This window comes from Heterodontus francisci, chromosome 42 (genome assembly GCF_036365525.1).
Source record: "Heterodontus francisci isolate sHetFra1 chromosome 42, sHetFra1.hap1, whole genome shotgun sequence".
NCBI classification, from domain to species: Eukaryota; Metazoa; Chordata; class Chondrichthyes; order Heterodontiformes; family Heterodontidae; genus Heterodontus; species Heterodontus francisci.
This window is the reverse complement of record NC_090412.1, coordinates 10,238,661-10,264,135: the sequence shown is the minus strand read 5'-3', so window position 1 is coordinate 10,264,135 and position 25,475 is coordinate 10,238,661. Positions and strand designations below refer to the sequence as shown.

Sequence of the window (25,475 nt, the reverse complement as noted above, 5' to 3'; positions counted from 1 at the left end):
GGCTAAGGCCATGGAGGGATTTGAAAACATAGATGAGAATTTTATATTTGAGGCATTGCTTATCCAGGAGCCAGCGTAAGTCAGCGAGCACAGGGGTGATGGACGAACGGGACTTAGTTCAAGGAAGGGCACAGATGACCTCAAGTTTACGGAGGGTAGAATGTGGGAGGCTGGCCAGGAGTTCTTTGGAATAGTCAGATCCAGAGGTAATAAAAGACATGGATGAGGATTTTAGCAGCAGATGAGCTGAGGCAGGGGTGGAGTCAGGTGGGGAAACAGGCGATCTTAGTGACAACACTGGTATGTGGTCGGAAGCTCATCTTGGGGTCAGCCTCAGACAGTTCTCAGGAAGAGAAATAGCTAGGGAATGCAGTTTGTAGTGGGGGCAAAAGACAATGGCGTCGGTCTTCCCAATGTTAAATTGGAGAAAATTTCTACTCATCCAGTACTGGATGTCAGACAATCAATCTAATAAACATTGGAGGGGTTGAGAGAGGTGGTGGTGAGGTAGAACTGTGTGCTGTCAGCATGCCTGTGAAAACTAACTGTTTTCGGATGATGTCGTTGAGGGGCAGCAAATAGATGAGAAATAGAAGGGGGCTAAGGATAGATCCTTGGGGGACATCAGAAGTAACGATCCAGGAGTCAGAAGAGAAACCATTGCAAGTGAAACTCTGGCTATGGTTAGATAGATAATAATAGAACCAGCTAAGTGTAGACCCACTGAGCTGGATGACCGTGGAGAGGTGTTGGAGGAGGATGGTGTGGTCAACCGTGTCAAAGACTGCAGACAGGTCAAGAAGGATGAGGAGGGATAGTTTACCTTTGTCACAGTCACATGGGATGTCATTTGTGACCTCAATAACAGCAGTTTTGGTACTGTTGCCAGTGTGGAAACCTGATTGGAGGGTTTCAAGCATGGAGTTCTGGGAAAGATGGAAATGGATTTGGGAGGCGACAACACGTTCAAGGACTTTGGAGAGGAAAGGGAGGTTAGAAATGGATTGGTAGTTTGCAAGGATGGTGTGGTCATGGTTTTTTTTGGAGGAGATCGGTGATAAAATTGAGGATCATCACTTATGTTCTCTCCAGATTATTCGAGCAAGGGACCATCTCTAAACTAAGTCGAGGATCCCATTTCCAGCCTGAACAACAATTAATTTTGAATAAAATTGGCCAATAATTACAGAATAGTTTCACACAATATAATGTTCTTGCCCTGGTAAAGCAGCCCATTCCTCTCACTTGTGCAGCAGCATCACGGGAGGTAAGTAAGTTTTGTATCTGGCACCTGTCACACTCTCGGTTTCATAGTGCCAACAGTATAGAAAGTTGGGCTGTTATTTCATGCTAGTTTCTTCAGACCTGGAGTGAGGAAATTTACAAGCACCTGCCAACCAATATTATTAACTTATTGTCCTCAGGGTGTGCCTATTTATAGCACTGAGACTTTGTGGCATTGAAGAGAAAGGCCAGATTGTATACAGCACCTTAGTAGCTGAATAATGCCCAGCCATTACAGGGTACAGCCCTTTATCTGTTATAAAACAGCGTAGATTCCAACTTAATGAGCAATGGCATGGGAGATCAGCAAATGCATTTAAAAGCACAAGTGCTGGGTTTGTAAAACTCAGAATGTGACATTAAGGGTGATGCCTATTTAATTAGACCATGGTGGGAGGGAGAGGAATTTCTTGCATAATTGCTCACACTTTTAAAAACCTTCCCGGTTCCTTTTTCGATTATCCTTCCTTGTCAAACCATCTTGGGATTATTCAGTAGTCATCCACAAAGCATTATTCAGTTGAAGTGTTCTAACCTCTCTGACTCCAAAGTTAATGATGTGCTAAACGCAGCAGCTAAATATTGATATCACAGCTCTGGTGAACTGACCTGGCATGAGATGCACACAGAAGATTTATTAAGAGAATCAGCACTGTGCATTTAGGCCGACAGAGATAATACAGTCTGGGCCTCATAAACATCAGGCTAATTTGCTGCGATGTTTGATGCTTGGATCACGGCTTCTGACCTGCAATTATACCCTGGAAATGTATGGTGGGATCATTTGTTCAGAATCAATTGTCGCCCATTTCCTAATGTTTCCTTTGTTCTTTCTGAAATTGGCTGGTGTTTTAAACTCAAGTGAGTGAAGAGCGTCACAAAGGCAAGTCAGGAATGTGTTTTATTTTTCCGAACACTTTCCCCCAAAAAACTCATTGCAAACAAATCCATTTTTGACACTGCGCACACAGCCCTACACTTCCTGTTATTCTGTTGCAGGATTTTATTTTACTGGCCTTTTTTCAATCAGTACTGCAAGGTTAGCTGCATAGTGTCTGCTACCATCTAGCAATGAATGAAATTTGAATCCCTGGTCCAAATTTAGCTTCTCCATCCCTACTGCCCTTTTGTTCGGCAGCTGGACCAATCCAGTGTGTTATAAGCCAGGCCGTGCTCTGTTTTTCAATCAGTGCTTTCAAGAACGCTTGTGGTTGATCAGAAGTCTTGGCTGATGTTCGAGTGTTGAAATTGAAATGCCCTCTGGGGAAGATAAACTTTTAATGTCAGCTGACAATAGATTCATATTCAGGTCTCCTAACCAGGAAATCCGTCGAGGTATAGATTTCGCCATTTTCGGGCCATCTCCCGTCAGAGGGAGTGAATAGGCTTTAATTACCCTCTTGAATTATGGAGTGGTTGACTCATTATTCTGAAAGCTGGCCTCTTGTGTTTTCTTGCATTTTTTTGAAGCGAGAAAGAGCATGTGTTTATATCGTTCATGTCCTCAGACTTCTGTGAAATGCCTTGGGGTGCTTTTCTCTGTTCAAGGCACTATATAAATACAATATGCTGAATAATAGTGAGGTTGTAAAACACACTGAGCAGTAATCCCTCTCCCCCGCCTCCCCATTGCTGAAAATAAATTGAAGTTGAAACGCATTTTAAGCAGCAGTTCATCTCAGACCGAGTTGTTACCTGGAAATGATGCTTTAATTCCCCAGTGTAAGTTCAGTTTATGAGGCCTTTCTTCACCTGAGAATTGCCTCCACCCTGTTGTTTCTCTTTGAAGAAAATTAACTTGTGGTTATATAGTTCCTTATCACTGTCCTTGTACTACTGAGAAGTGCTTTGGGGCATATTTTCTCCATTTAAGGTACCTTAGAGATACAATTTTTTACTGTCCCAGAGCACTTTACAACTAATGGATTACGTTTGAGGTATTGTTACGCAGACAACGAAAGCAGGGTGAATTGATACATGTCTCATGTACAAAGAAATGAAAGGGGGACATTTAATGAAACAGATTGAGCTTGCAGCTTCCTTCTAGATGGTCATAGTAGGAATGATATTTGAGTCATTTATCCACCATTGATAGCCAGTCCCATTGTTCAAATGGGGGTCTCTGCAACCCTGTTTTGGGACAAATAAACTTGCAAGTTATATGGCTTACATGAGCATATTCTAATAAGTTTATCTGACAAGGGTTCTGATGGTTCATGGCAAAGGAAAAGCAGTCCACTAGTGAATTTGGGTTCCTCCTGCATGGAAATCCAGGGCAGTTGAAGAGGTTGTTCGTTAATATTAACTGCATTAATTGTGTTTGGTGCTTCTGGGGTGCCAAATACATTGCTCTTTTGGCTAGTAATCGAGGGGAGGCCTGTGTTCGTGTTCCAGATTCTCATGTTTATGTTGCTTCAAGAGATTCCCATATCCCAACAGTCAAATTGTAGATGCATATTTCAGGGGTTGGGGCCCAGTTTTTGTAATGTAAACATGGGGAACCAAAGCATGGGCGTAACTCTCCAACCATATGAACCAGCCAAGTGCAGTTTAGCTGCTTTAATATTGGCCTAGAGTCATGTCAGTACCATCCATGCAGGCCTTGCACAGTTACTGGTGATCCGAAAGTAAGCTTGCCTGATTCTCTGGACACGTCACAGCATGAAAGCAATTAATGGGCAGCTGCTTCGTATAAAGCACAAGACCAGTGCTAGGGTGGCTGGTTTCCGAAATGCAACACTCACTGACTGGCAGCCTGATAGATCCAGTAAGAATGGAAACCATCTGCACAGGCTCAATGGCTCAATGTGAAAGCAGCCTGAAGGTGCCTTTTATAGAGCTGAGCAAAACGAGGCAGGAGAAGAGGGAAGTGACAACAGAAGCCAAGTTGAGGAGGCTGATTCCTGTCCAGAAGTGGTGCTTCGTGAGTTTAGTAGGCAGCAAACAGAAAGCTGGAAAAATATTGCTGGGTGATACACAGAGGTTAACACAAATCAGGCAGTGGAGCATGTGCTTTATTTCCTGACATTAAGTCAAAATTCATTGTGAAACAAAGCTTCCATCTTTTTGCTGGAGCTCATGGAAGAAAAGATGAATAAAATTCCCACGTTGGTGTTCCGGGCATGAAACAGCATCCGCCTGGACTGTACCTCCGGAAAACATGACCATAAAGCTGTTAGATTGTCATTAAAGCTGAACAGATTCACTAATGTCCTTTCTAAGGAAATAAATCTGCTATCGTTGCCCCATGTCTGGCCTATATGTGACTCCAACAACAACTTGTATTTACATAGAGCCTTTAACATAATAAAACATCCCAAGGTGCTTTACAGGAGTATTATGAGACAAAGTGTGACATTGAACCGCAAAAGGAGATATTGGGTCAGGTGACCAAAAGCTTGGTCAAAGAGGTAGGTTTTAAGGAGTGTCCTCAAAGAGGAAAGCGAGGCAGAGAGGTGTAGGGAGGGTACCCCAGAGCCTGGGGCCTTGGCAACTGAAGGCACGGCCACCTATGGTGGAGCAATTAAAATCAGGGATGCACAAGAGGCCAGAATTAGAGCTGTGCTGAGATCTCAGAGGGTTGTGGGGCTGGAGGAGATCACAGAGATCGGAAGGGGCGAGGCCGTGGAGGAATTTGAAAACAAGGATGAGAATTTTAAAACCAAGACGTTGCTTGACCAGGAGCCAATGTAGGTCAGTGAGCACAGGGGTGATAGGGGAACGGGACCTAGTGGGAGTTAAGACACTGCAGTCCCACATCAACCTGGTTGACTGCCCCCTCAGGACAACTAAGAATGGGCAATAGATGCCAGCCTTGCCAGCAATGTCCATATCCCAAGAATGAATTTTTAAAAACTGCCCAGTCTGTGACTTTTTCCATCCACTCAATCCAAGAACGCTAATATAATTTTTCTTCAAATGTCACCATTTTAGGGGAAAATATCTTCAGTGGGTTGGGAGAGGGAGGAATTGCTGGCAATGATAGCCAGTAAAGAAAGAGAGAAATTGCATTTAAGTAGCCCCTTTCATAGCCTCAGAACATCCCTTGCATTTCCCAGTCCATGAAGTTCTTTGGGAGTATAGTTGCTGTTGTGTTATCTGTAACACCACGTCAAAGAAGGAACAAAGCCAAGTTGCCACTGGGGATGTGGATTATTCCATGAAGTGTGTAGCACCTGAGATGAGTGTCTCAGCTGAGACTAATCACAGTGCTAATACCTAGGTGTGCCTTGTACCTATTGTTGTTTCTGTAAATTGGTTGAGATGTTTCTTTGTCCCGGCAAGTCTGTCATTTACAACACGTCAGTCGACCATGTTTTTGGAACCTTCAGTTCTCCATGCAATACAAACACCTTCAGTGCCCAGGTCTGTTGCACAGGGAAACTCTCGGTCCCAGCCTCTATCATCCAAAGGTGCAGCTGAGATCAGAACTTGGTGCACGAGGCATCTCTGATAGAAAGTCGTGTCCTTGGCACAGGACACCAGTCTTAGAACAACGTCTCTATTGGAAAAGCAGTGGTGCAAGGAACTGTCAGTCGACCAGCTGTGATCTCTAAGGTATGGTTTATTGCTGTTATGGTTTCTGTGGGAATAGGTGATGGGTTCAGATCCCACCACAGAGACTTGAGCATAAAAGAAATCTATGGCTGACACTCAGTACTGAGCGAGTGCTGCACTCTTGGAGGTGCCATCTTTTGGATGCAATGTTAAACCAAGGCCTTGACTGCCCTCTCAGTTGGACATATAAGAAATGCTATTTTGAAGAAGAGCAGGGGAGTTCTCCCCTGTGTCTTGAGCATTTATCAAGCAATTATCCCTCATTTAACATCACTAACAACAGGTTATCTGGTCATTATCACATTGCCGTTCGTGGGAACTTGCTGTGTGCAAATTGCTTGCTGCATATCCTACATTACAACACTTCAGAAAAAGCACTCCATTGCCTGTAAATGGGGAATGGTAAATGCTTGTGTAAGGCGCTATAAAAATTCACCTCTTTCCATTGACGTTATTTGCCATCTCTGGTTCATTGGCCTTTCTTTAGGCAGGACTGGGTAGGAGCAGGCGGTAATTGGGGTATTTGAGGATCTTGTTCAATGATAAGGCACAAGTGAGGAGGAGGCAGAACTTCCATTGAAAATGGCTATGAGAACATTGCCTCAGAAGATCAGATGCAGAATCAGTTGAGTTTTTTTAGAAGGAGACGGACACTGTGTGGAATGTATGGATGCTAAAGCATGAAGGGAAGGACATAGAATTGGAATTTCTGAAAACAAGTGCTGTTATGACTAATGGATACTGAGACTCAGTAGCCAAATGGCTTTTTGCTGTTCTGTGGAGTTGGCTTTAATCAACCAGGGTAACTAACTGCCAGGATTTACACCCCCCTAGAGGCATGTTTCGTTTGGGATTTATGCTGGAATCGTTGCTGCGTCTTACCTCATTGCATTTTCACAATTAGCTCCTGAATTTAATGTAGAATTTAATTTCTTTTTACCCAGGAACTGTAAAAGATCCTGAAGTATCGCATGTGATGCAGACCTTAGAACTGCTTGGTACTTTTTCAAAAGAAAATTTTTCTCTCCATTCTGACATGTCCTGGGGATGATCCTGATAGAAGTGCAGTATGGAGAACAGTTTGCTGCTGCAGTTAGTTGACGGACTGATGTATCTTGAAGTTGTCCGGAAGTGCTGTCAAGTGCTGGCTTGTCCCAGAGCAGCTGGTCTACTTGGGAGTCAATATTTGGTAGTGATGTCTGGAGTGCATTTAAAGCACTTCACAAGCAGTATCATGCATCAAGTGCTGTAGGGTCGGACAGTTCTAGAAGCTACCCCACTCATCCTTCATGAGCATACTCACACTCAAAGACTGATGTTACTTATATTGATTTAGTTTAAAGACCATTTCTTGCAGTAGTGACAGATTGTTGCACTATTTCCTTCCCTTTTGTAAAAAGAAAATTATTTTGTCTGACAGCAATTTTGCTCCAAAGTGCAGTGTTACTGGGGCTGTGCCAAGGAAGGGCAACACGCAGGTTTGTATCTGCAGTGCCCCACACTGTGCCTTTGAGATGGCGAGGGACAGGGATGTGTTTGAGGTGCCAAGCAGAACCCAGAAGCTTCTCTATACAATTGTACACATCTTGGTGCCTAATAACACAGCAATATCAAGGGGCCAACCGTCCATTCTTGGTGAAAGAGTGGAAATCTAAAGAAACTGAGTTGAGAAAATACGAAACAGCTTTAGAGACAGAAAAAAAAGTTACTATTTACAGTTGTGTTCATTGCACATCTTTTGAGATTCCTGAAGCACTCTCTTCAAAGGAACCCCTGTGTTTTTCATCATTTTTCTGCCTCCCCAATTCTCTTCCCCTTGCCTCCCTCCCACAACTCCTCTCCTGATAGAAGGGGTGCAGTTCCATGCATGTACCCCCATCTCTTACCCAAGTAGCCAGTATTTGTGCCTGAACCTTCACACCGAGTGTCCAACGCTAACAACCTTTAAAGCTTTCTTTTGTTGACTTACAAAAAATTCTCTTCTTTACCAAAATCCATAGAACTACACCTCCTACTTTTAAACAGAGAAAAGTCCCTTCAAGCATTGGAACAGTCGTAGGTCACTTCGATTGAGCATGTTCTACTGATTGGTTAATCATGGCTCTTTTTAAAACCAATTCCCTGTCCCTTTTCTGTATTCCTTTCTCCCTAAGTACATAGCAACAGGAGTAGGTCATTCAGCAACTTCGAGCCATTCAGTTAGATCTTTGCTGATCTGTACTTTGACGCCCATTTTCCTGCCTTAGCTCCATATCTCTGGACATGCTTACCTAATAAAAAGTCTATCAGTCTCAGTCATGCCAGCTACAATTGTCCGCCAGCACCCACAGCCATTTGGGAGAAGGAATTTCAGAGTTCTACCACCCTCTGTGTGAAGAAGGACTGGAGAATAAGGTGGTAGCTTTCTCCCTATTAAACACCTCAATTTTTTTTTTAATTCATTCACGGGATGTGGGCAACGCTGGCCAGGCCAGCATTTATTGCCCTTGAGAAGGAGCTGCCTTCTTGAACCGCTGCAGTCCATGTGAGGTAGGTGCACCCACAGTGCTGTTAGGAAGGGAGTTCCAGGATTTTGACCCAGCGACAATGAAGGAACGGTAATATAGTTCCAAGTCAGGATGGTGTGTGACTTGGAGGGGAACTTGCAGGTGGTGGTGTTCCCATGTATTTTCTGCCCTTGTCCTTCTAGTTGGTAGAGGTCGCGGGTTTGGAAGGTGCTGTCTAAGGAGCCTTGGTGCATTACTACAGTGCATCTTGTAGATGGTACACACTGTGCGTTGGCGGTGGAGGGAGTGAATGTTTGTAGATGGGGTGCCAATCAAGCAGGCGGCTTTGTCCTGGATGGTGTTGAGCTTCTTGAGTGTTGTTGAAGCTGCACCCATCCAGGCAAGTGGAGAGTATTCCATCACACTCCTGACTTGTGCCTTGTAGATGGTGAACAGGCTTTGGGGAGTCAGGAGGTGAGTTACTCGCCTCAGGATTCCTAGCCCCTGACCTGCTCTTGTAGCCATAGTATTTATGTGGCTATTCCAGTTCAGTTTCTGGTCAATGGTAACCCCTAGGATGTTGATAGTGGGGGATTCAGCGATGGTAATGCCGAATGTCATGGGGAGATGGTTAGATTCTCTCTTGTTGGAGATGGTCTTTGCCTGACACTTGTGTGGCGCGAATGTTACTTGCCACTTATCAGCCTAAGCCTGGATATTATCTACACGGACTGCTTCAGTATCTGAGGAGTCACGAATGGTGCTGAACATTGTGCAATCATCCGCAAACATCCCCACTTCTGACCTTATGATTAAAGGAAGGTCATTGGTGAAGCAGCTGAAGATGGTTGGGCCTAGGACACTACCCTGAGGAACTCCTGCAGTGATGTCTTGGAGCTCAGATGATTGACCTCCAACAACCACAACCATCTTCCTTTGAGCTAGGTATGACTCCAGCCAGTGGAGGGTTTTCCCCCTGATTCCCATTGACCTCAGTTTTGCTAGGGTTCCTTGATGCCATACTCTGTCAAATGCTGGCTTGATGTCAAGGGCAGTCACTCTCACCTCACCTCTGGAGTTCAGCGCTTTTGTCCATGTTTTAACCAAGGCTGTAATGAGGTCAGGAGCTGAGTGGCCCTGGTTGAGCGTCACTGAGCAGGTTATTGCTCAGCAAGTGCTGCTTGATGGCACTGTTGATGACACCTTCCATCCATTAATTTTGTATCTATGGCCTTTTGGGAGCATGTGTTTCACATACTCACAAGCCTTTGTGTGAAGACACTATTCCTGAATTCATTTTAAATTGGTTTAGCTCCATTCCAAGCTTGTGTCCCCTGGTTCTGGATTCTGTGACTAGAAGGAAGATTGGTTCCTGCCCACTGTTCATGCCTTTTTATTATTTTAATCAGCTCCAAAACAATTGTCGTGTCATTTTTGTTCTAACCTCTATCTTGACAAATCTCTTGATCAGATGGTGGTGGAGTTCAGCTCCTACACATACTTAAAAATAAATGTGAGATGCAGAATGAGATGTGTTGCAAAGTTTTTTTTGTGTCCGTCTAAGTGCTCATTTGTAGGCATTTATTCAGTTATTCATTCTTTTCGATGTATTTGACAGAGCTACCCCTAGCTGCTGTCTCCTCCTTTTGGCCAGCCTCTTTTTAAAAAAATTTACAAACGTTTATTTTCTCACCTCGATAGCCCAGGGGTTGCCGAAGCTAATTTTGGGGGATCCTGTCTGCCACCCTAGCCATGAGAAGCTGACCCAACCAGGCTGGGAATTGGATTTGATCTGATCTGGCTTAATACCAGAGCAGCATTCAGCTTTTAGCTGACCTCTTAGTTTGGGCGTTGGGGGGGGGGGTGAAAAAAGCAAGTATCTCACATACCGTTCTGACTTGATCATCTATCAGGTTTTACTTCACTGTCGCTGGGTCAAAATCCTGAAACCCCCTATCTAACAGCACTGTGGGTGTACCTACAGCACACGTGCAGCAGCAGTTCAAGAAGGCAGCTCACCACCACCTTCTCAAAAGCAACTAGTGATAGGCAATAAATGGCGCCTTTGCTATTGATGCCTGTATCCCAAGAATGAATTATTTATGATTGTTGTATTCCAGTTTTGCATTGAGGATAGCACGGGTTGGCTGGAGATATGAAGTGTTAAAAAGAAAGGGTCGCTGCTTGAGGAATAACAAAGATTTGTAACACTTGCAACAATCGGTTTTCAAACTCTGATACACATGGTCTCTGAGTCAGTGGATATCTGTTTGGGGAGCTGGACGTACCATATGAGCAGATCGTCCCAAGTTGATGGTTGATATAGCACAGAAGGAGACCATTTGGCCCATTGTACCGGCACCAGCTCTTTGGTAGAGCTTTCTAATTAGTCTCCTGTCTCCTGTCTTTTTTTTCCACTTATGAGAAGGTAAATGTTTTTATAGATAGCGCTTGGTCCATCTGCCCTCCCGGACTGGTTTTGTTTGCCTGAGGGGGTTGGAGAGGAATATTACTGATTACTTTTTCCCCTTATTGGCCCTGGGATTCTGTCTGCTTTTTGGTGCCTTTTGCTGAGAGGCTTGCTGGGTGAAGTGTTAGCCTTGATGATGCAGCCATCATGAGTGTGGACCAAGCATGACTGGCCAGCTGGTCAGTTCCTGCCCGTTAATGTTGTATGTTTGTAGCAATGGGGAAGGAGATTCCTCTCTGGTTCTGAATGTGGTCAGAGCTGCCCCGGTGGGAGAAGCACAATTTCTATGCAATTATGTTTCATGGTTCATTTTGTAACTTGCACGTTTCAGTAATAGTGCAGGTAGTGGCCGTGCTTGCAATTCCATCAAGTGAAGTTTTACCAAGTGCAGAAACGTGGAGCAGGCGACTGAGATGGGGAGCGACCATGGAGGGATTTGAAAACAAGGATCAGACTGTTAAAATGGAGACGTCGTAGACCCGGAGCCAGTGTAGGTCAGTGAGAACGGGAATGACGGGTGACGGGACTTGATGCAAGTCAGGACAAGGAGAGCTGAGCTTTGGATGAGCTCCAGTTTACAGAGCACAGAAGATGGGAGGCCAGCCAGGAGTGTGTTGGAATACTCAAGTTTAGAGCTAGCAAAGGCATGGTTTAGGATTTCAACAGCTGATGAGCTGAGGCAGGGACAGAGTTGGACAATGTTACGGAGATGGAAATAGATGGTGTTAAGTGGTGGCATGGATATGTGGTCGGAAGTTCATCCCTGGGTCAAATACAACACCCAGGTACTAAACAGTCTGGTTCAACCCCAGACAGTTGCCAGAGAGAAGGATGGAGTCTGTGGTGAGGGAATGGAGTCTATGGTGAGGGAATGGAGTTTGTGGTGGTGACCCGAAGACAGACAATGCCTGCACGCTTCCCAATATTTAGCGGGAGGAAATTTCTGCTCATCCAGTACTGGATGTCAAATAAGCAGTGTGACAAATTGTAGATGAACATTCGTACAGTTATCAGAAGGTCAAAACCTGGAGTTCAGCCCTAGATTTTGCAGCAGGCAAGGGGGAAAGCACACAGAACAGAAAAGTTGAGAAAGAGAAAGTTGATTTTTTAATGCACTGATCATAATGTCTTGCTATTCCTGCCCCTATCTTGTGCTGGCTTTTATGTTTGGTGGGGATGTTATAATTCCCAGTCATGTTACTGGAGTATAAGAGCCTAAAATATATATGTTTTAGAAATGAACATATTATAAAAATATGTTGTGTGTGACTGTGACACAGAAACACTGAGCCGAGCCTTTTAAATAGTGTGAGCCATTTTGTTTTAACAGCCTGCCTGTTTAGGAGGGTGTCAGTTTGCACACATTCTGTTGCTCGATGAATGTCGATTGCGTTTACTGCTGGTATCCCTGCGACAGAGAGAAAATTACAAGTGAAGATGAATAATTTATTACAGTTTCAACTTTGGAGCACAACGCGTATTTGAGCTAGTTTTACCGATTTTCGTGATCTCAGGGGGGTGGTAGTGGGGAAAGAGTTAAATTGTGCTTTCAGGGAATGTTTCGTTTTGTTACTCGGACTGGTTCCATGTTCACTGTCGGACGGCTACAGCTCTCACAACATTTACAATGGGGTGGAAGGAATCTGAAAATGAGAGGCTTTTTGAAGAGAAATTGCTGTGGGTTTGCAGTCTACAAAGCCGCCCTGTCACTTAGCCCGGGGCCCCTTTTAATTGTCGTTCAGAATCGAGCCATTCCAAGCAGACACCGTCAGGTGGTGTGTTTGTGTTTGTGTGTGTGTGTGTGTGTACACAGCAGTTCTTTGCTGGTGCTGATCCCTCTCAAAATGGCCGTTTTCTGTCGCACAGAGCAGTGTGGGCCCTCTGTGTGCTGTTGAGGCTGCAGTGTGTGTATGTATGTTTTGACATAGCTGCCTATTGTCTGGATATGCACTTTGTTCCTCTCAGTGGCATTCCCAGCATTGTGCTTGATGTAAAGAGGCTGCACTCAACAGCAATGACATCTGCAGTGCAGTGACAGTATCTGGTGGGTAAAAAGGACAAGGGCTGCTTGTAGTCGACACATTTGTAGTGATGCATCTGATGTGATCAAACGCTTATTGGTAAATTCATTCCCCGATGGTATGGCTCTGTTAGTTTAAAGGCTTGGTAAGGCTGCCACCTAGTGGCTCTCACAGTTTTAGCATTACTTGAATTCCCTTAGGAGAATATTCAACGTAGCTTCAAAGTTAACTATCAAATGGTGCTTGCAACCATGAACTCCATCTAAGAATTTTGCAAAAATGCTGCAGAACTAGCACTGCATTAGGCTGTTGTGGTTTTGATACAAAGAACTAATAAAGGCAACATTTTAAACGGGGAATTTAATTTTCTTTTTTAAACATCTCCTTCCCCATCTCCAGTTCCCTCCTTCTCAACATCCCCCCACCACCCCCCCCCCACCCCCACCCCTCTACCCCTTTCCCCCTTTCCATCTCCTGCCTTGTTCCCGCTAAGGACAGTGCAGTCATGCTGGGAAGCTGCTGCACAGGACCATAGAATTCACCAGTCATCCAGCACCTTACTCAGTATATTTAAGAACCATTGGGATGAATGCAAGAGTTGCATTGAATTTACAGCACAGAAACAGGCCATTCAGCCCAGTTGGTGCATGCTAGTGTTTATACTTCACTTGAGCCTCCTCCCCTTCTTCATCTCAACCCATCAACATAACCTTCTGTTCCTTTCCCCCTAAGGGTGTTTATCCAGCTTTCCCTTAAATGTACCTATGTTCTTCACCTCAACTCCTCCCTATGGCAGTGAGTTTCACATTCTCTACACACTCTGGGTAAAGAGACTTCTCCTCAATTCTTTATTGGATTTATTCATGAGTATCTTATATTTATGGCCTACAGATTTGGACTCCCCTGCAAACACAAACATCTTCTGTGTCTCCCCTATCAAATGCCTTCATAGTTTTAAAGACCCTCTCTTCTCTTTGGAGAAAAGAGCCCCAGCCTGTTCAGTCTTGTCAGGTTGTTATCACCACTCAGTTCTGACATCATCCTTGTAAATCTTTGTCGCACTGCCTTGCAAGCCGTGGTTTTTGTGGGCTGTGTCAGTTGAGACAAACGCACGGCTGACCTTTCCAGCAGAGCTCACTAGATGGTGAGCAGGAACCGTGGTTGAAACTCCCCCTCTCCCAGAATTAGGGGCACCTGAGATCATCCACCATCACCATCAAATGAACGCCTTCAGCACTCACTGTGGGTGAAGCTTGAGGTGTCCAGTGTACTTGGAGATGTTTCTGAGTGATGTGATGAAGCACCAAGTAACTCTGAGCCCCTCTCTCACTTAACCCAAATATGCACTGACCACTTCACAGCACTGTTTGAAATGTCCCCCAGGGCCACTCACATTCAAGAATAGCCATAATAAGGGCACTGCCGATGTTATCAATTACTGAGAACATCCTGCAAATTCCTGTGGAGTAGGACAGAGCACATGTTGGTATAATGAGCTAATTCTCCACCTGAGCTCCCTCTGAAGACATTAACACTTTAGTTAAATGCTTTGAGTCTGGGATCCTTCTTATTAGGCACTTGTGTTGAATGTGCTGCAATAAAAAAAAAGCCAGACAACTACAGAGCAAAGCTACTCGTGCTATAAATAAATCCTTCAGCTTCACGTCAGAAATTTTTAAGGCTTGATAGGATTATCGTAAGTGTGTCCCAGATGAGTATAAATTACCCCAATCGCACCACAAATATAAAAAAAACACGAACAGAAAAATTAGTAATTCTTTTAAGATGTAAAATGACAGATCAATGAGGATGGGTCAGTTCTACAGAGATAGTGGACGTTGCGTTGAGTCTGATTGTGAGTGTTTGCAGTATGATCTGGATCAACAATGAAGAGGCCTCCATTTTGTCTGTTTCACTAATGATGATAATTTACGCAGGAGAGTTCTGTCTGTGAGTGTGTGTGTGATTGATTGATTTAATAGTAACTGTCCCATGACCAGCATTGAACACAAGCCCAGCTGATCTTCATAACTTTAAAGACTTTAATGTGTCTGTTATTTTTTAAAAACTTGTCAACAATTCTTGTCGAAGGATGTTATGTCTTTATGTTGTTTTTCTGGTTCCCTGATGTTGGAAAGAATCACACTTTAAACTTGGAAAAGGCTGGAGTCAGTCTGTTTATTACAGCACCATACTGTCTGCTACAAAACCTGGTTTAACTGGTTCTTGTGTTACATATAATATGACTCCCCAGTGCAGCTGTGAATGTGGTCCCCCCTCACTGGAACACTTACACAAAACAACTAGTTCCTAACACTGTGCAGATAATATAACAATATATAACAAAAGATAAGGTTCTTATAATGGGTTTTTTCTCTCTGCACAGCTCTCCTGTCATCGTGGTGCGAGGACTTAGGCCGACTGTTGCTACTTCGCCATCAGAAGAGTCGTCATAACGACACCCCTGGTAAACTGCCGATGCAGCCATCCATGAACCCTATGAATTCCATGAAACCAACACTCCCTCCTGGGCCCCACAGGTCAGTTACTATCGATAAGATTTCTACCGTCTCCCTTCTTCCTGCCCACAGAGATGGTCTGCAGCCTGAAGCTGGGGACCATTGTACTAATTGCTAACAAAACTAGTGTAAAATCTCCATACCTGGAGATGCAGCAGTGTGCTGCCCCTCAATAACTTTGCACAACAGAATGCTGGCATAGGAGTTTCAAGGGTTAATACTTTGTGTAGATGAGGATGTGAGCAACTGATTGCATGCATGGTTTTGTGCTCGCCGAGATTGTCCGTGATCTGTTGCTCGCTGTGACCAAACTTGGACCTCAGCAATGATATTGTGCCTCAGTGGCAGCTTTTGAAGCAGGTGTAATTTGAGAACAGGAGGGAAGGAAGAAAGGCACCAGTGCATTGAGAGTGTGTCCGGAGGCTGTTTGATGATGAAAATTGAGGCATGTTTTTGGGGAGGATTACAACTGACCTGTTGACATGTTAGGTACAGAAAGTGGCGGAGTGTTGGTTTGTTGCACGCCTCCATTGCACAACGATACACCCATGTGCAGCTGCTAAAACCATAGGCAGAGTCTATAAGGCGTGATATCCATTCGGAGGCACATTGCTAGGAATAGCTGTTTGAGAATTTATTTATAAAGTAACATTATTTTGAGAACCTCATAAAATTGAATTGCTGCTGTTAATTAGCTGGGTGAGTCCGTAAATTTTTTTTATTAATGCAACTGACAAAGCTTATTGAGCAGAAACTAGTCACCAACCTCCTGGTCTATGGAACTGCTTCTGAATAATGCCCTCCCATTATTACTGTTGAATGATTTCAAAATGACACATGTATGGGTTTATTAAGTCTTAGAGAATTGCCTTTTTATTCAGCTGTTGTGTTCCATGAAATTACAGGCCATTTCAGCGCGGCGGCACAAGTATTTTTGTTCTGGTGTCTCTGCACTTGCACCTCTTAAGAGCTGAGAAACACATAGTAGGACAAAGAGCCGCTAAGCATTCTGAGAAGACTGCACCTGTTTTTCCCAACGCTCAGTAAAGCCACTGGTTTTCTTTTCCGCTCTCACTTTCCCAGGATGTGAGTTGCTGCTCAGCTTTTATTCAGCAAAGTGTAACATGATAAACAGTCATGAGGCTAAAATTGGGGTAAACATTCCAGCTGCCCTTGTGCACGGTAGGATTGGCCCGCACAGTGACGACGCAAAATTCCCAGCAAACTTCGCAAGGGAGCGCATGTGGTGAATGACGGGTGCTTGTGGAGCGAGAATACAAAGTTTTAATTGTAAAATCATAGAACAGGACAGCGCAGAAGCAGACTGCGCTGTCAGCTCTGTCAAAGAGCAATCCTGTTAGTTCCGCCCTCCCACCTTCCCCATATGCCTGCAATTTCTTTCTCCTTCAAGTATTTATCCCTCCAATTCCCTTTTGAAGGTTACTATTGATTCTGTTTCCACTCCCTATCAGGCAGTTCATTCCAAATCCTGACCACTCGTTGCATTTTCTTTTTGCTTTTCTCATGCTTCTTTTGCCGATCACTTTACAATCTGTGCCTTCTGGTTGTCGGCCATTGGAGGTAGTTTCGCTCTGTCAACCTATCCAAACCCTCCAGGATTTTAAACTTCTCTATCAAATCTCCTTTTAGCCTTCTCTGCTCTAATGCGAACCCTCCCGCCAGCCCTATCCCTGCCATCTCCGCCTGAGAGGCTTCATCTAATCATTGATGGCAAGTCTTGGCCAACGATTTAACTGTGGCAAGCATCGAATCCAGGTTCACACCCGGTGGGGAACACTGGATAGCATTCAGGAGTGAGAACACTGGCCAATATAAGCAAGATCAGTTTTACTGAGTCACAGGTAAAGGATGTCCCAGGTTCTATTCCCCAGCTTGCCCCCCAGGTTTTTAGAGTCATAGTCAAACAGCATAGAAACAGGCTGGTCAGGACAGAGAAGGAGGCATATGTCAGGTATAGGATTGAGCGAGTCCCTCGAAGAGTATAGGGGATGTAGGAGTACACTTAAGAAGGAAATTAGGAGGACGAAAAGGGGCCATGAGATTTCCCTGGCAGATAAGATAAAGGAGAATCCTAAAAGATTCTATAAGTATATTAAGAATAAAAGCTAGGGAGAGAGTAGGTCCCCTTAAGAATCAGTGTGGTAATCTACATGTGGAGCCACGGGAAATGGACGAGATCTTAACTGAATACTTCTCGTCTGTATTTACCGTGGAGAAGATCATGGAAGCTAGTGAGTTCAAGGGAGGGGACAGTGATATCCTGGAGCATATCAAGATTACAAAGGAGGAGGTGTTGGAGGTTTTGAAGCGCATTAAGGTGAATAAATCCCCAGGGCCTGACCAGGTGTATCCTAGGATGCTATGGGAAGCAAGGGAGGAGATTGCTGGGGCCCTGGCAGAGACTTTTGTATCATCGTTAGCCACAGGTGAGGTACCAGAAGACTGGAGGATAGCTAATGTTGTGCCTTTATTTAAGAAGGGCAGCAGGGATAAGCCAGGGAACTACAGGCCGGTGAGCCTTACATCAGTGGTGGGAAAGTTATTGGAAGGGATTCTGACGGACAGGATTTATATGCATTTGGAAAGGCAAGGTCTGATTAGGGATAGTCAGCATGGCTTTGTGCGTGGGAAATCATGTCTCACGAATTTGAGTTTTTCGAGGAGGTGACCAAGAGGATTAACGAGAGCAGGGCGATGGACGTTGTCTACATGGACTTTAGCAAGGCCTTTGACAAGGTCCCGCATGGTAGACTGGTCCAGAAGGTTCGAACACACGGGATCCAGGGTGAGCTAGCAAATTGGATACAAAATTGGCTTGGTGATAGGAGGCAGAGGGGGGTAGTGGAGGGTTGTTTTTCAGATTGGAGGCCGGTGACCAGTGGTGTGCTGCAGGGATCGGTGCTGGGCCCTCTGTTGTTTGTCATATACATTAATGACTTGGATGTGAATGTAGGGGGCATGATTAGTAAGTTTGCAGATGACACCAAAATTGGTGGTCTAGTGAACAGTGAAGAAGGTTGTCTAAGGTTACAACAGGATATAGATCAACTGGGAAAGTCAGCTGATTGCAGCCAGGGCCACAGTAGTAGAGGTGATTCATATATAGCCTTGATGCCTTCGGAGTTAAGGAAGTGAAAATCAGCCAAGTGTCTACTCCTACTCGCTATCCAATGACGTGTGTGCGTGTGTGCAATTGATCATTCATGGTCGGCACAGACTCGGTGGGCCGAAGGGCCTGTTTCAGTGCTGTATCTCTAAAACTAAAACTAAAACTAAAACACCAGCAAAAGGAGAACAGGTTCAAATTGGAAAAGATAAAGTTACGGCAGGTACCAGAAAATTCTTCTTCACGCAAACAGAAATCAACAGATGGAATGAATTTCCAGGAAGAGCAGTGGAGACCAAAATCCTGGAATCTTTTAAGAACCAATTGAGTGATGCAGTGGGAAACTCCAGGGTCATCCTTAATTAAGATGGGCTGAATAGCCTTGCACATCCATAACCTTTGGCAACTTATGAACCATTTTAACTGCGGCTGTTTTTAACCATTACTTATGAACAGATATATCTTTAATAACTTAATAAAGTTCTTAATAAGTTTTCCCTCTGCTGCTATCTCACTTTAATATCTTGATTGCCCTAAATACACCCCCTAGCATTAGTGTGAAGGTTGCCACGGGTGATCTGCTTTTATATATTTTGCTTCATGGGTCGTCCCAGCCAACTTCAAAGTGTCAAAAGTATTTTGAAGCACAAGGAAGGACGGCAGCCATTTTGTATAGTTTATTTTTAACCTGGCCTTTCCAAGTATTTACCCATGGGCAGAAACTGTCTTTAACGAAGAATCTCCAGTTGACCTCAGGCTGTGCTGATCTCAACTTGAGCTCAGCACAGCTTGTTCAACCTACTTAGGATATCCATTCATTTTGAGGACTTTGCTTGAGGAAGTTCAGAATTCTGATCCTGTAGTATGACTGTTGGGAATGGTTTGGAGGGATGAGCTGACAAGGCTGGCTTGCAATAATTGTTTCGTTCTCTCATGCAGTGATGGGTCATTCACCTATGACCCTGTCCCTTGGCAACAAAACACAAGTCAACCACCAGGGTCGTTGTCTGTAGTCACAACTGTGTGGGGAGTCACCAACACATCACAAAGCCAGGTAATGTCAGTTCCGTAATGTATCTCTGCCGTCATTTGTTTTCGTTTACCAGGTAATCAGGTAATCTTAGAGGCAAATAATGAATAAAATTATGAGAGTCTTCTACAACAATTGTTTGTAATTAAGATGTGGCAGCCCAGAAATCCAACACAGCTGAAAACCAACCACCAAACTCCACCAATGGCTCAGTTGGTAAAGACAGAACAAGCTACATGGATCAAGAAGGTCGCCCTCTGTGCTGAGTTAACTAACCTCAGCCAGGCTAGCAGTAGCAACTGGACAATTGGTTTCAGTGCTCCCGAAAATCAGCCAAGCTTCATGTACATGCAGTCACCCTCTTGTGGGAAAAGCGTGTCTGTGTATGTTAGGTAAGGACAGGCTCAGGTGCAGCTGTGAGGTTGATCCGCTGACTGATGCTCATTGTATCAGCACATGCATGAAGACGGGCCACTTGAGTGCAGTTCTGGAAGCCATCATTCAGACTCAAACCCCAGGTGAACAGAGATAGGATTCTGTGGTTCATGCATGAAAATGAAAACAAAGGAGTAATGACGAATTTGTACGTGGAAGTTGTTGGACCTTATTGGAATATTACATTCTACAGTGGCCACTCCATTATAGGAAGGACTTATAAAACATGGAAAAGATACAACTAAGATTCACTAGACCGATACCAGAAATGAGAGGTTACAATTATGAAGACAGGATCAAAAGATAGTTCTTCCTTCGCTGGAAGAGAGGGGGGGAGCCAGCAGAGATTCTCAAGATTAAGAAATTTGGAGCATGAAAATCATCTCATCTTGTTTCAAATAGGATTATCATGAGAAGAATGAAGTTTGAAGAAAGCTTTTCACACACAAGTAGAATGTTTTGCCACAAGTGTCTGTTGAGACAGATACTGTAATGTTTTAAAGGGTATTTTATAAGTATTTGGAAGGGAAGAAAATGAAATGAAACAGGAAAGGGGATGGAGAAATGGGATTAGAGCAGATAGTTCCAGTTGAAGAACCAGGACAGGAGGGGGGAGAAATGCTTCGACACCCAGTCAGAGGTGACATTTTCCTGTCCAAAAAGCAGCCTGCCGTCTAAACTCTGAAAGAATGTAATTTTTATTTATTTAGAGATGCAGCACTGAAACAGGCCCTTCGGCCCACCAAGTCTGTGCCGACCAAGAACCACCCATTTATACTAACCCTACAGTAATCCCATATTCCCGACCACCTACCTACACGAGGGGCAATGTACAATGGCCAATTTACCTATCACCTGCAAGTCTTTGGCGGTGGGAGTGAACCGGAGCACCCGGCGAAAACCCACGTGGTCACAGGGAGAATTTACAAACTCCGCACAGGCAGTACCCAGAATCGAACCCGGGTCCCTGGAGCCGTGAGGCTGCGGTGCTAACCACTGCGCCACTGTGCCGCCCAATGATCCAATGGTCCAAGCTGTTATGTCGCATGTTGTGCCAATTGAGACAGGAAGGGAAAAGAGGATTGGGCCTACCCAACTGCACTCGTGTTTCATAATCAGGGAGTTCTTGCAATGGAATGGGTTGGGGGTGGGGGGGTGGAGGTGGTGAGCTCTCTGCAATGGCAAAGATTGCTAGCTTAAAAAGAGAAGACTGAATTAAGTTGATCACAGTGCAAGTAACCATGGGGGCTAGATTGTGGAATCTGAGGGGCATTACAATACAGAGTGTATCCTCCATTTATGATGCTGTGCTGCCTTATTTCAGTACCTTTTTAATACAGTTACATTCTTTTCCTGCAAGCAGGTGCTGGGAAATCCAATGGCAAATGCTAGTAACCCCATGACTCCAGGAGGCAACCCCATGGGTTCTGGGATGTCGGCAAACAACCCTGGGATAAACTCGCCTCAGTTTGCCAGTCAGCAGCAGCAGTTCTCTGCGAGCAAGGGCGGTTCCAACCAAGCATACATGCAGCAGGGCATGTACGGGCGGCCAAACTACCCTGGAAGTGGCAACTTTGGGAGCAGGTAAAGCACACGTGCCGTTGGTGTTTCAACACGAGAGAGACTACTTCCAGAATTCTGGAGGAACGCACACAATACGGAGCCGGCAAAGCTCCAAAGCAAAAGCAAATGTTCATTATTCAGACTTGAGCTATGGAAGTATGTGGAGATGGCTGAAAATAAATGACGCTGGGAAAATTTTCACTTGTGTTTCTGAGTGTCCCGGCTTGAATAATTTTCACATATCCCAGTACTCCTGTTCAATGTTCTTTTCTTTGACCTCCGGTTTTTATTCGGATATTTTGATGAAAGCACCTCCTTTTCTTCCCAATGATTTATCCACTTCTTTGTCCACCTAACCGGATGACCTTCTGCAGCCAGGAGGCCAAGACGTGGCTATTTCCCAGACTGCCATACATGACCCTTGCTGGCAGCATGTGCCAGGAGCTCCCCTGGTAGGACTCCTCTCTTCTTATGTCCCTTCCCTCGGCATGAAATTGCCAAAGTCTTCACTCACTACTTCCACAGGTATAGAACTGAACCGCACAGGTTCAGGACACAAATTTGTTAGTTTAATAAAAAAATCTTCTCTTCCTTGCTCCTCTCCCCAAGCAACATAGCATTCTTTTGCCAAGTGAGAAGGAGGCAAACCCATACGTTACTTGGCCCTTGAAAGTGCACAATCCAGTCTGATTCTTCATGCCTTCCTTCCAAGGATGAGTTGATATTCACTCACTACCTCCTCACATATGTGGGGAATCTGGAGCACTAACCACTGCCCTTTCACTTTGTGCACAGCACAGTGCATCCCCAATATATTGTATCACTGTCCAGCAATACTCCTGCCAGTTTAGTAATGAGACTGGTGCCAAACTTCTCATCCCTTTGAAACTGCGGAAAGTGTGTCCAATGGCTTCAATTCTGCTTTTCTTTTTGCTATTGAGAGGAATGATGCTCAACTGTTCATTTTCCGCTCTCTTCCAGCTACCCTGGTGGTCCTAATGCCCCTGGCTCCATGGGCATTCCTCCACATAGCAGGCCGCCAACAGATTTTACCCAGCCAGCCGCTGCGGCAGCCGCAGCAGCAGTTGCGGCCGCCGCAGCAACAGCAACCGCAACTGCAACCGCTACGGTGGCTGCCCTGCAAGAGAAGCAGAACCAGGAGATGAACCAGTATGGACCGGTAAGGGTGCTGTCTTCATTGAAAGAAGCCTGGTCTTATTTATAACTTGTAGTTGAATGCCTGATGGTCATGGTACTGTGGTGTGTTGGCATGGAGGTTCCTTGGCAGTTTGAGTTTCCAGCTTTGGTTGGGTTAACAAAAGAAAGGACTTGCATTTATATAGCGCCTTTCATGACCAATGGACATCTGATGAGAGCTTTACAGCCAATGAAATACTTTTGCAGGGTAGTCACTTCAGAAGAAGTAACTTCTTTATCCAGAGAGTGGTTAGAATGTGGAACTCGCAAGAAGAAACGAGATGAGCACTTGAGAAGGATTATTTTTATTCATTCATGGGATGTGGGCGTTTATTGTCCATCCCTAATTGCTCTTGAGAAGGTAGTGGTGAGCCACCTTATTGAATACAACTGAGTGGCTTGCTAGAGCATTTCACATTGCTGTGGCTCTGGAGTTGCATATAGACCAGGCTGGATAAGGACAGCAGATTTCCTTCACTGAAGGGCATGAGTGACCCAGATAGGTTTTTGTGGTCACTGTTATTGATGCTAGCTTTTTATTCCAGATTTGTTTAGAACTCATGGCCGGAATTTTTTGCCCCCCAAAAGAGTGGACTGGCAGCCAGGGGAGGGCGGGGTGGGTGCATAAAATGGAGTGGGAAGCTGGGGGGTGGGGGGGGGGGCCCTTCTTGACCTGCTCCTGCCTCCGCTGCCAATCTATGCGGGGCGGTGGTGGTGGTGAGAAACAGCCAACCCCTCAAACCCAGGCCAAACAAGGCCCCTGAGTGGCCAATTAACTGCCACTTAAGGGCCTCCACCCACCGCCGCGGGTATTTTACTCTTGGCTGGTGGGAGGCTGAGGCCTCAAAAAGCCCGCCTGATGAAACCAGGTGGCCTTCTTGCGGGCTGGTGGGGGGCCCTCCTGATCGGGCACCCTGTGCCCCATGGAGGGCCGCCCCTGAAGCCCCAACCGGCCCCAACGCACAACACGGCCCCCGCCCACCCTAACTGGCCCCCCTTACCTTGCCGGGGCCCAACTGATTATCCCCGGTGAGGCCCTAAAAATGTACCTTTTTTTTCCGGGGTTGTCCATCATCATCCTGTAGCTGGGTGTAGTCCCAGCAGTGGCCACCGCTTCAGATGGCGCTGCTGGGACGAAGAACTGCCGGCTTGCTGATTGGCCAGCAGCTCTATTAGGCGGGACTTCCTGCCTCAATGAGGTCAAAGTCCCGCCCAAGACCAATTTAGGGCCTGGGGACCGTAAAATTCCAGTCTGGATCCCCAGGCCCGGTGGAGGCAGGCTCACCACCGACTTTTCAGCCTGTGGTCGGGGTCCCGCTAGCCCACTGTAAAATTCCAGCCCATGACTGCAGATCATTAGCCCGGGCCTCTGGATTATTAGTGCAGTAACATTACCACTATGCTACTATACCCTTATGTATGGTTGATGGGATTAGATGATGAGGGGGTGGGAGGAGGCATAACCGCAAGCATTGACCTTTTGGACTGAATGTCCTATTTCTGTGCTGTAAATACTATAATACTGCAGTAATGTAGGAAATGCAGCAGCAAGATAAATTACAAGAGACTCCGAATGTTTTTTGTGATATTGAGGGATCTCCTCTGGGAGCCAGTACCTCTGACAATACAGTGCTCCATCTGTACTGCATTGGGAGTGTCAGCACATGCCCCTGGAGTGAGATTTGAACCCACAGCCTTCTGACTTGAAGGTAAGAGTACTATCCAGCGAGCCACAGCTGGCACATGTTAAGAGTGCAGCTTGCCCATTGGTTCTAACTCTTCTCTAAAATGCCAATTAGGATGACATAGGTGTCATCAAAAGAAATCGAATGAACCCCGTTTTAAAGGAGCACTGGCAATAAACTCCACATTACAAGTAAAACTAAAAGAAAGTTATGAAATTAAAACATCGTGTTCCTGGTGCTGACTATACACTCCAGTTCCTCCAGTGCTTACTGATTGTGAAAGGATAGACACGACGTGCTCCCTTTCCGGGGTCAAGATGTAGTGCAAGCTGCACTTTGATTCGGATTTGTACTGCAGTTACTGCGACTGCAGCGCAGAATACTAACCATCACGGTGCCATGCATCAGCTTTGACACACACTACTTCTAACCTAATATTTCCACCCCCCCCCTGTTTCTTTTCTCAAAGCTTCTTTCTCAAGGTTGGTTGTTCTTTTCCAGATGGGCCCAGCGCAGGCTTACAACAGTCAGTTCATGAATCAGCAGGGTGGACGAGGACCCTCTTCCATGCAAGGCAACATGAACCCAGGAGGGATGGGAGGCGGAATGACCCCATCCAGCATGAGTGGGCCACCCATGCCCATCAACCAGCCCAGGCCACCAGGGATGAATCCGGTGTTTGCATCCCACAGCCAGAGAGTCGCACAGCAGGGATACCCAGGCCCAAGACCATCACAGCCAATGCCTATGCAGGGAGTGAAAAGGCCATATCCAGGCGAGGTGAGCAAAACTAAGGTACAGACCTGGTGAGTAACAGGCATTTGATTGTGTGTTCTATTCCAGAAAGCCAGACAGTGTAAGATAGAACTGGATCCTAATCTTTACACTCGTATAAGCTTTTATTTAGAGACACATTACAAACCTGCAAATCCAAACCCAAAAACTACAGTTTCAGTCAGCTTCTTTTGATAAATGCCCATCATCTGAATACAATTAAACACTCATTAATATTGTTACGACCGAGGTGGGAGGAGTGCACTGTCTTTTCTAGTCCCACTTCTCCGCAGGTCACAACATATACTTTTTAAATGTTTACCCAGT

The 25,475-nt window shown here is 45.2% G+C and overlaps 1 protein-coding gene across 19 annotated transcripts in view; it reads left to right on the top strand.

Annotated features, from left to right (window-relative positions):
* The window catches only part of zmiz1a (zinc finger, MIZ-type containing 1a), a 388,755-nt gene that overhangs the window by 327,965 nt on the left and 35,315 nt on the right, over positions 1 to 25,475 (top strand). For 13 of the 19 annotated variants that reach the window (XM_068020549.1, XM_068020546.1, XM_068020544.1 and 10 more), the window contains 5 exons: positions 15,205 to 15,358; positions 19,404 to 19,518; positions 21,290 to 21,513; positions 22,474 to 22,672; positions 24,876 to 25,169. In XM_068020549.1, the coding sequence (XP_067876650.1) occupies positions 15,205 to 15,358; positions 19,404 to 19,518; positions 21,290 to 21,513; positions 22,474 to 22,672; positions 24,876 to 25,169 (986 nt within the window). The remainder of the gene's footprint in view (positions 1 to 15,204; positions 15,359 to 19,403; positions 19,519 to 21,289; positions 21,514 to 22,473; positions 22,673 to 24,875; positions 25,170 to 25,475) is intronic. The other 6 variants (XM_068020552.1, XM_068020548.1, XM_068020551.1 and 3 more) reach the window with 3 other exon arrangements.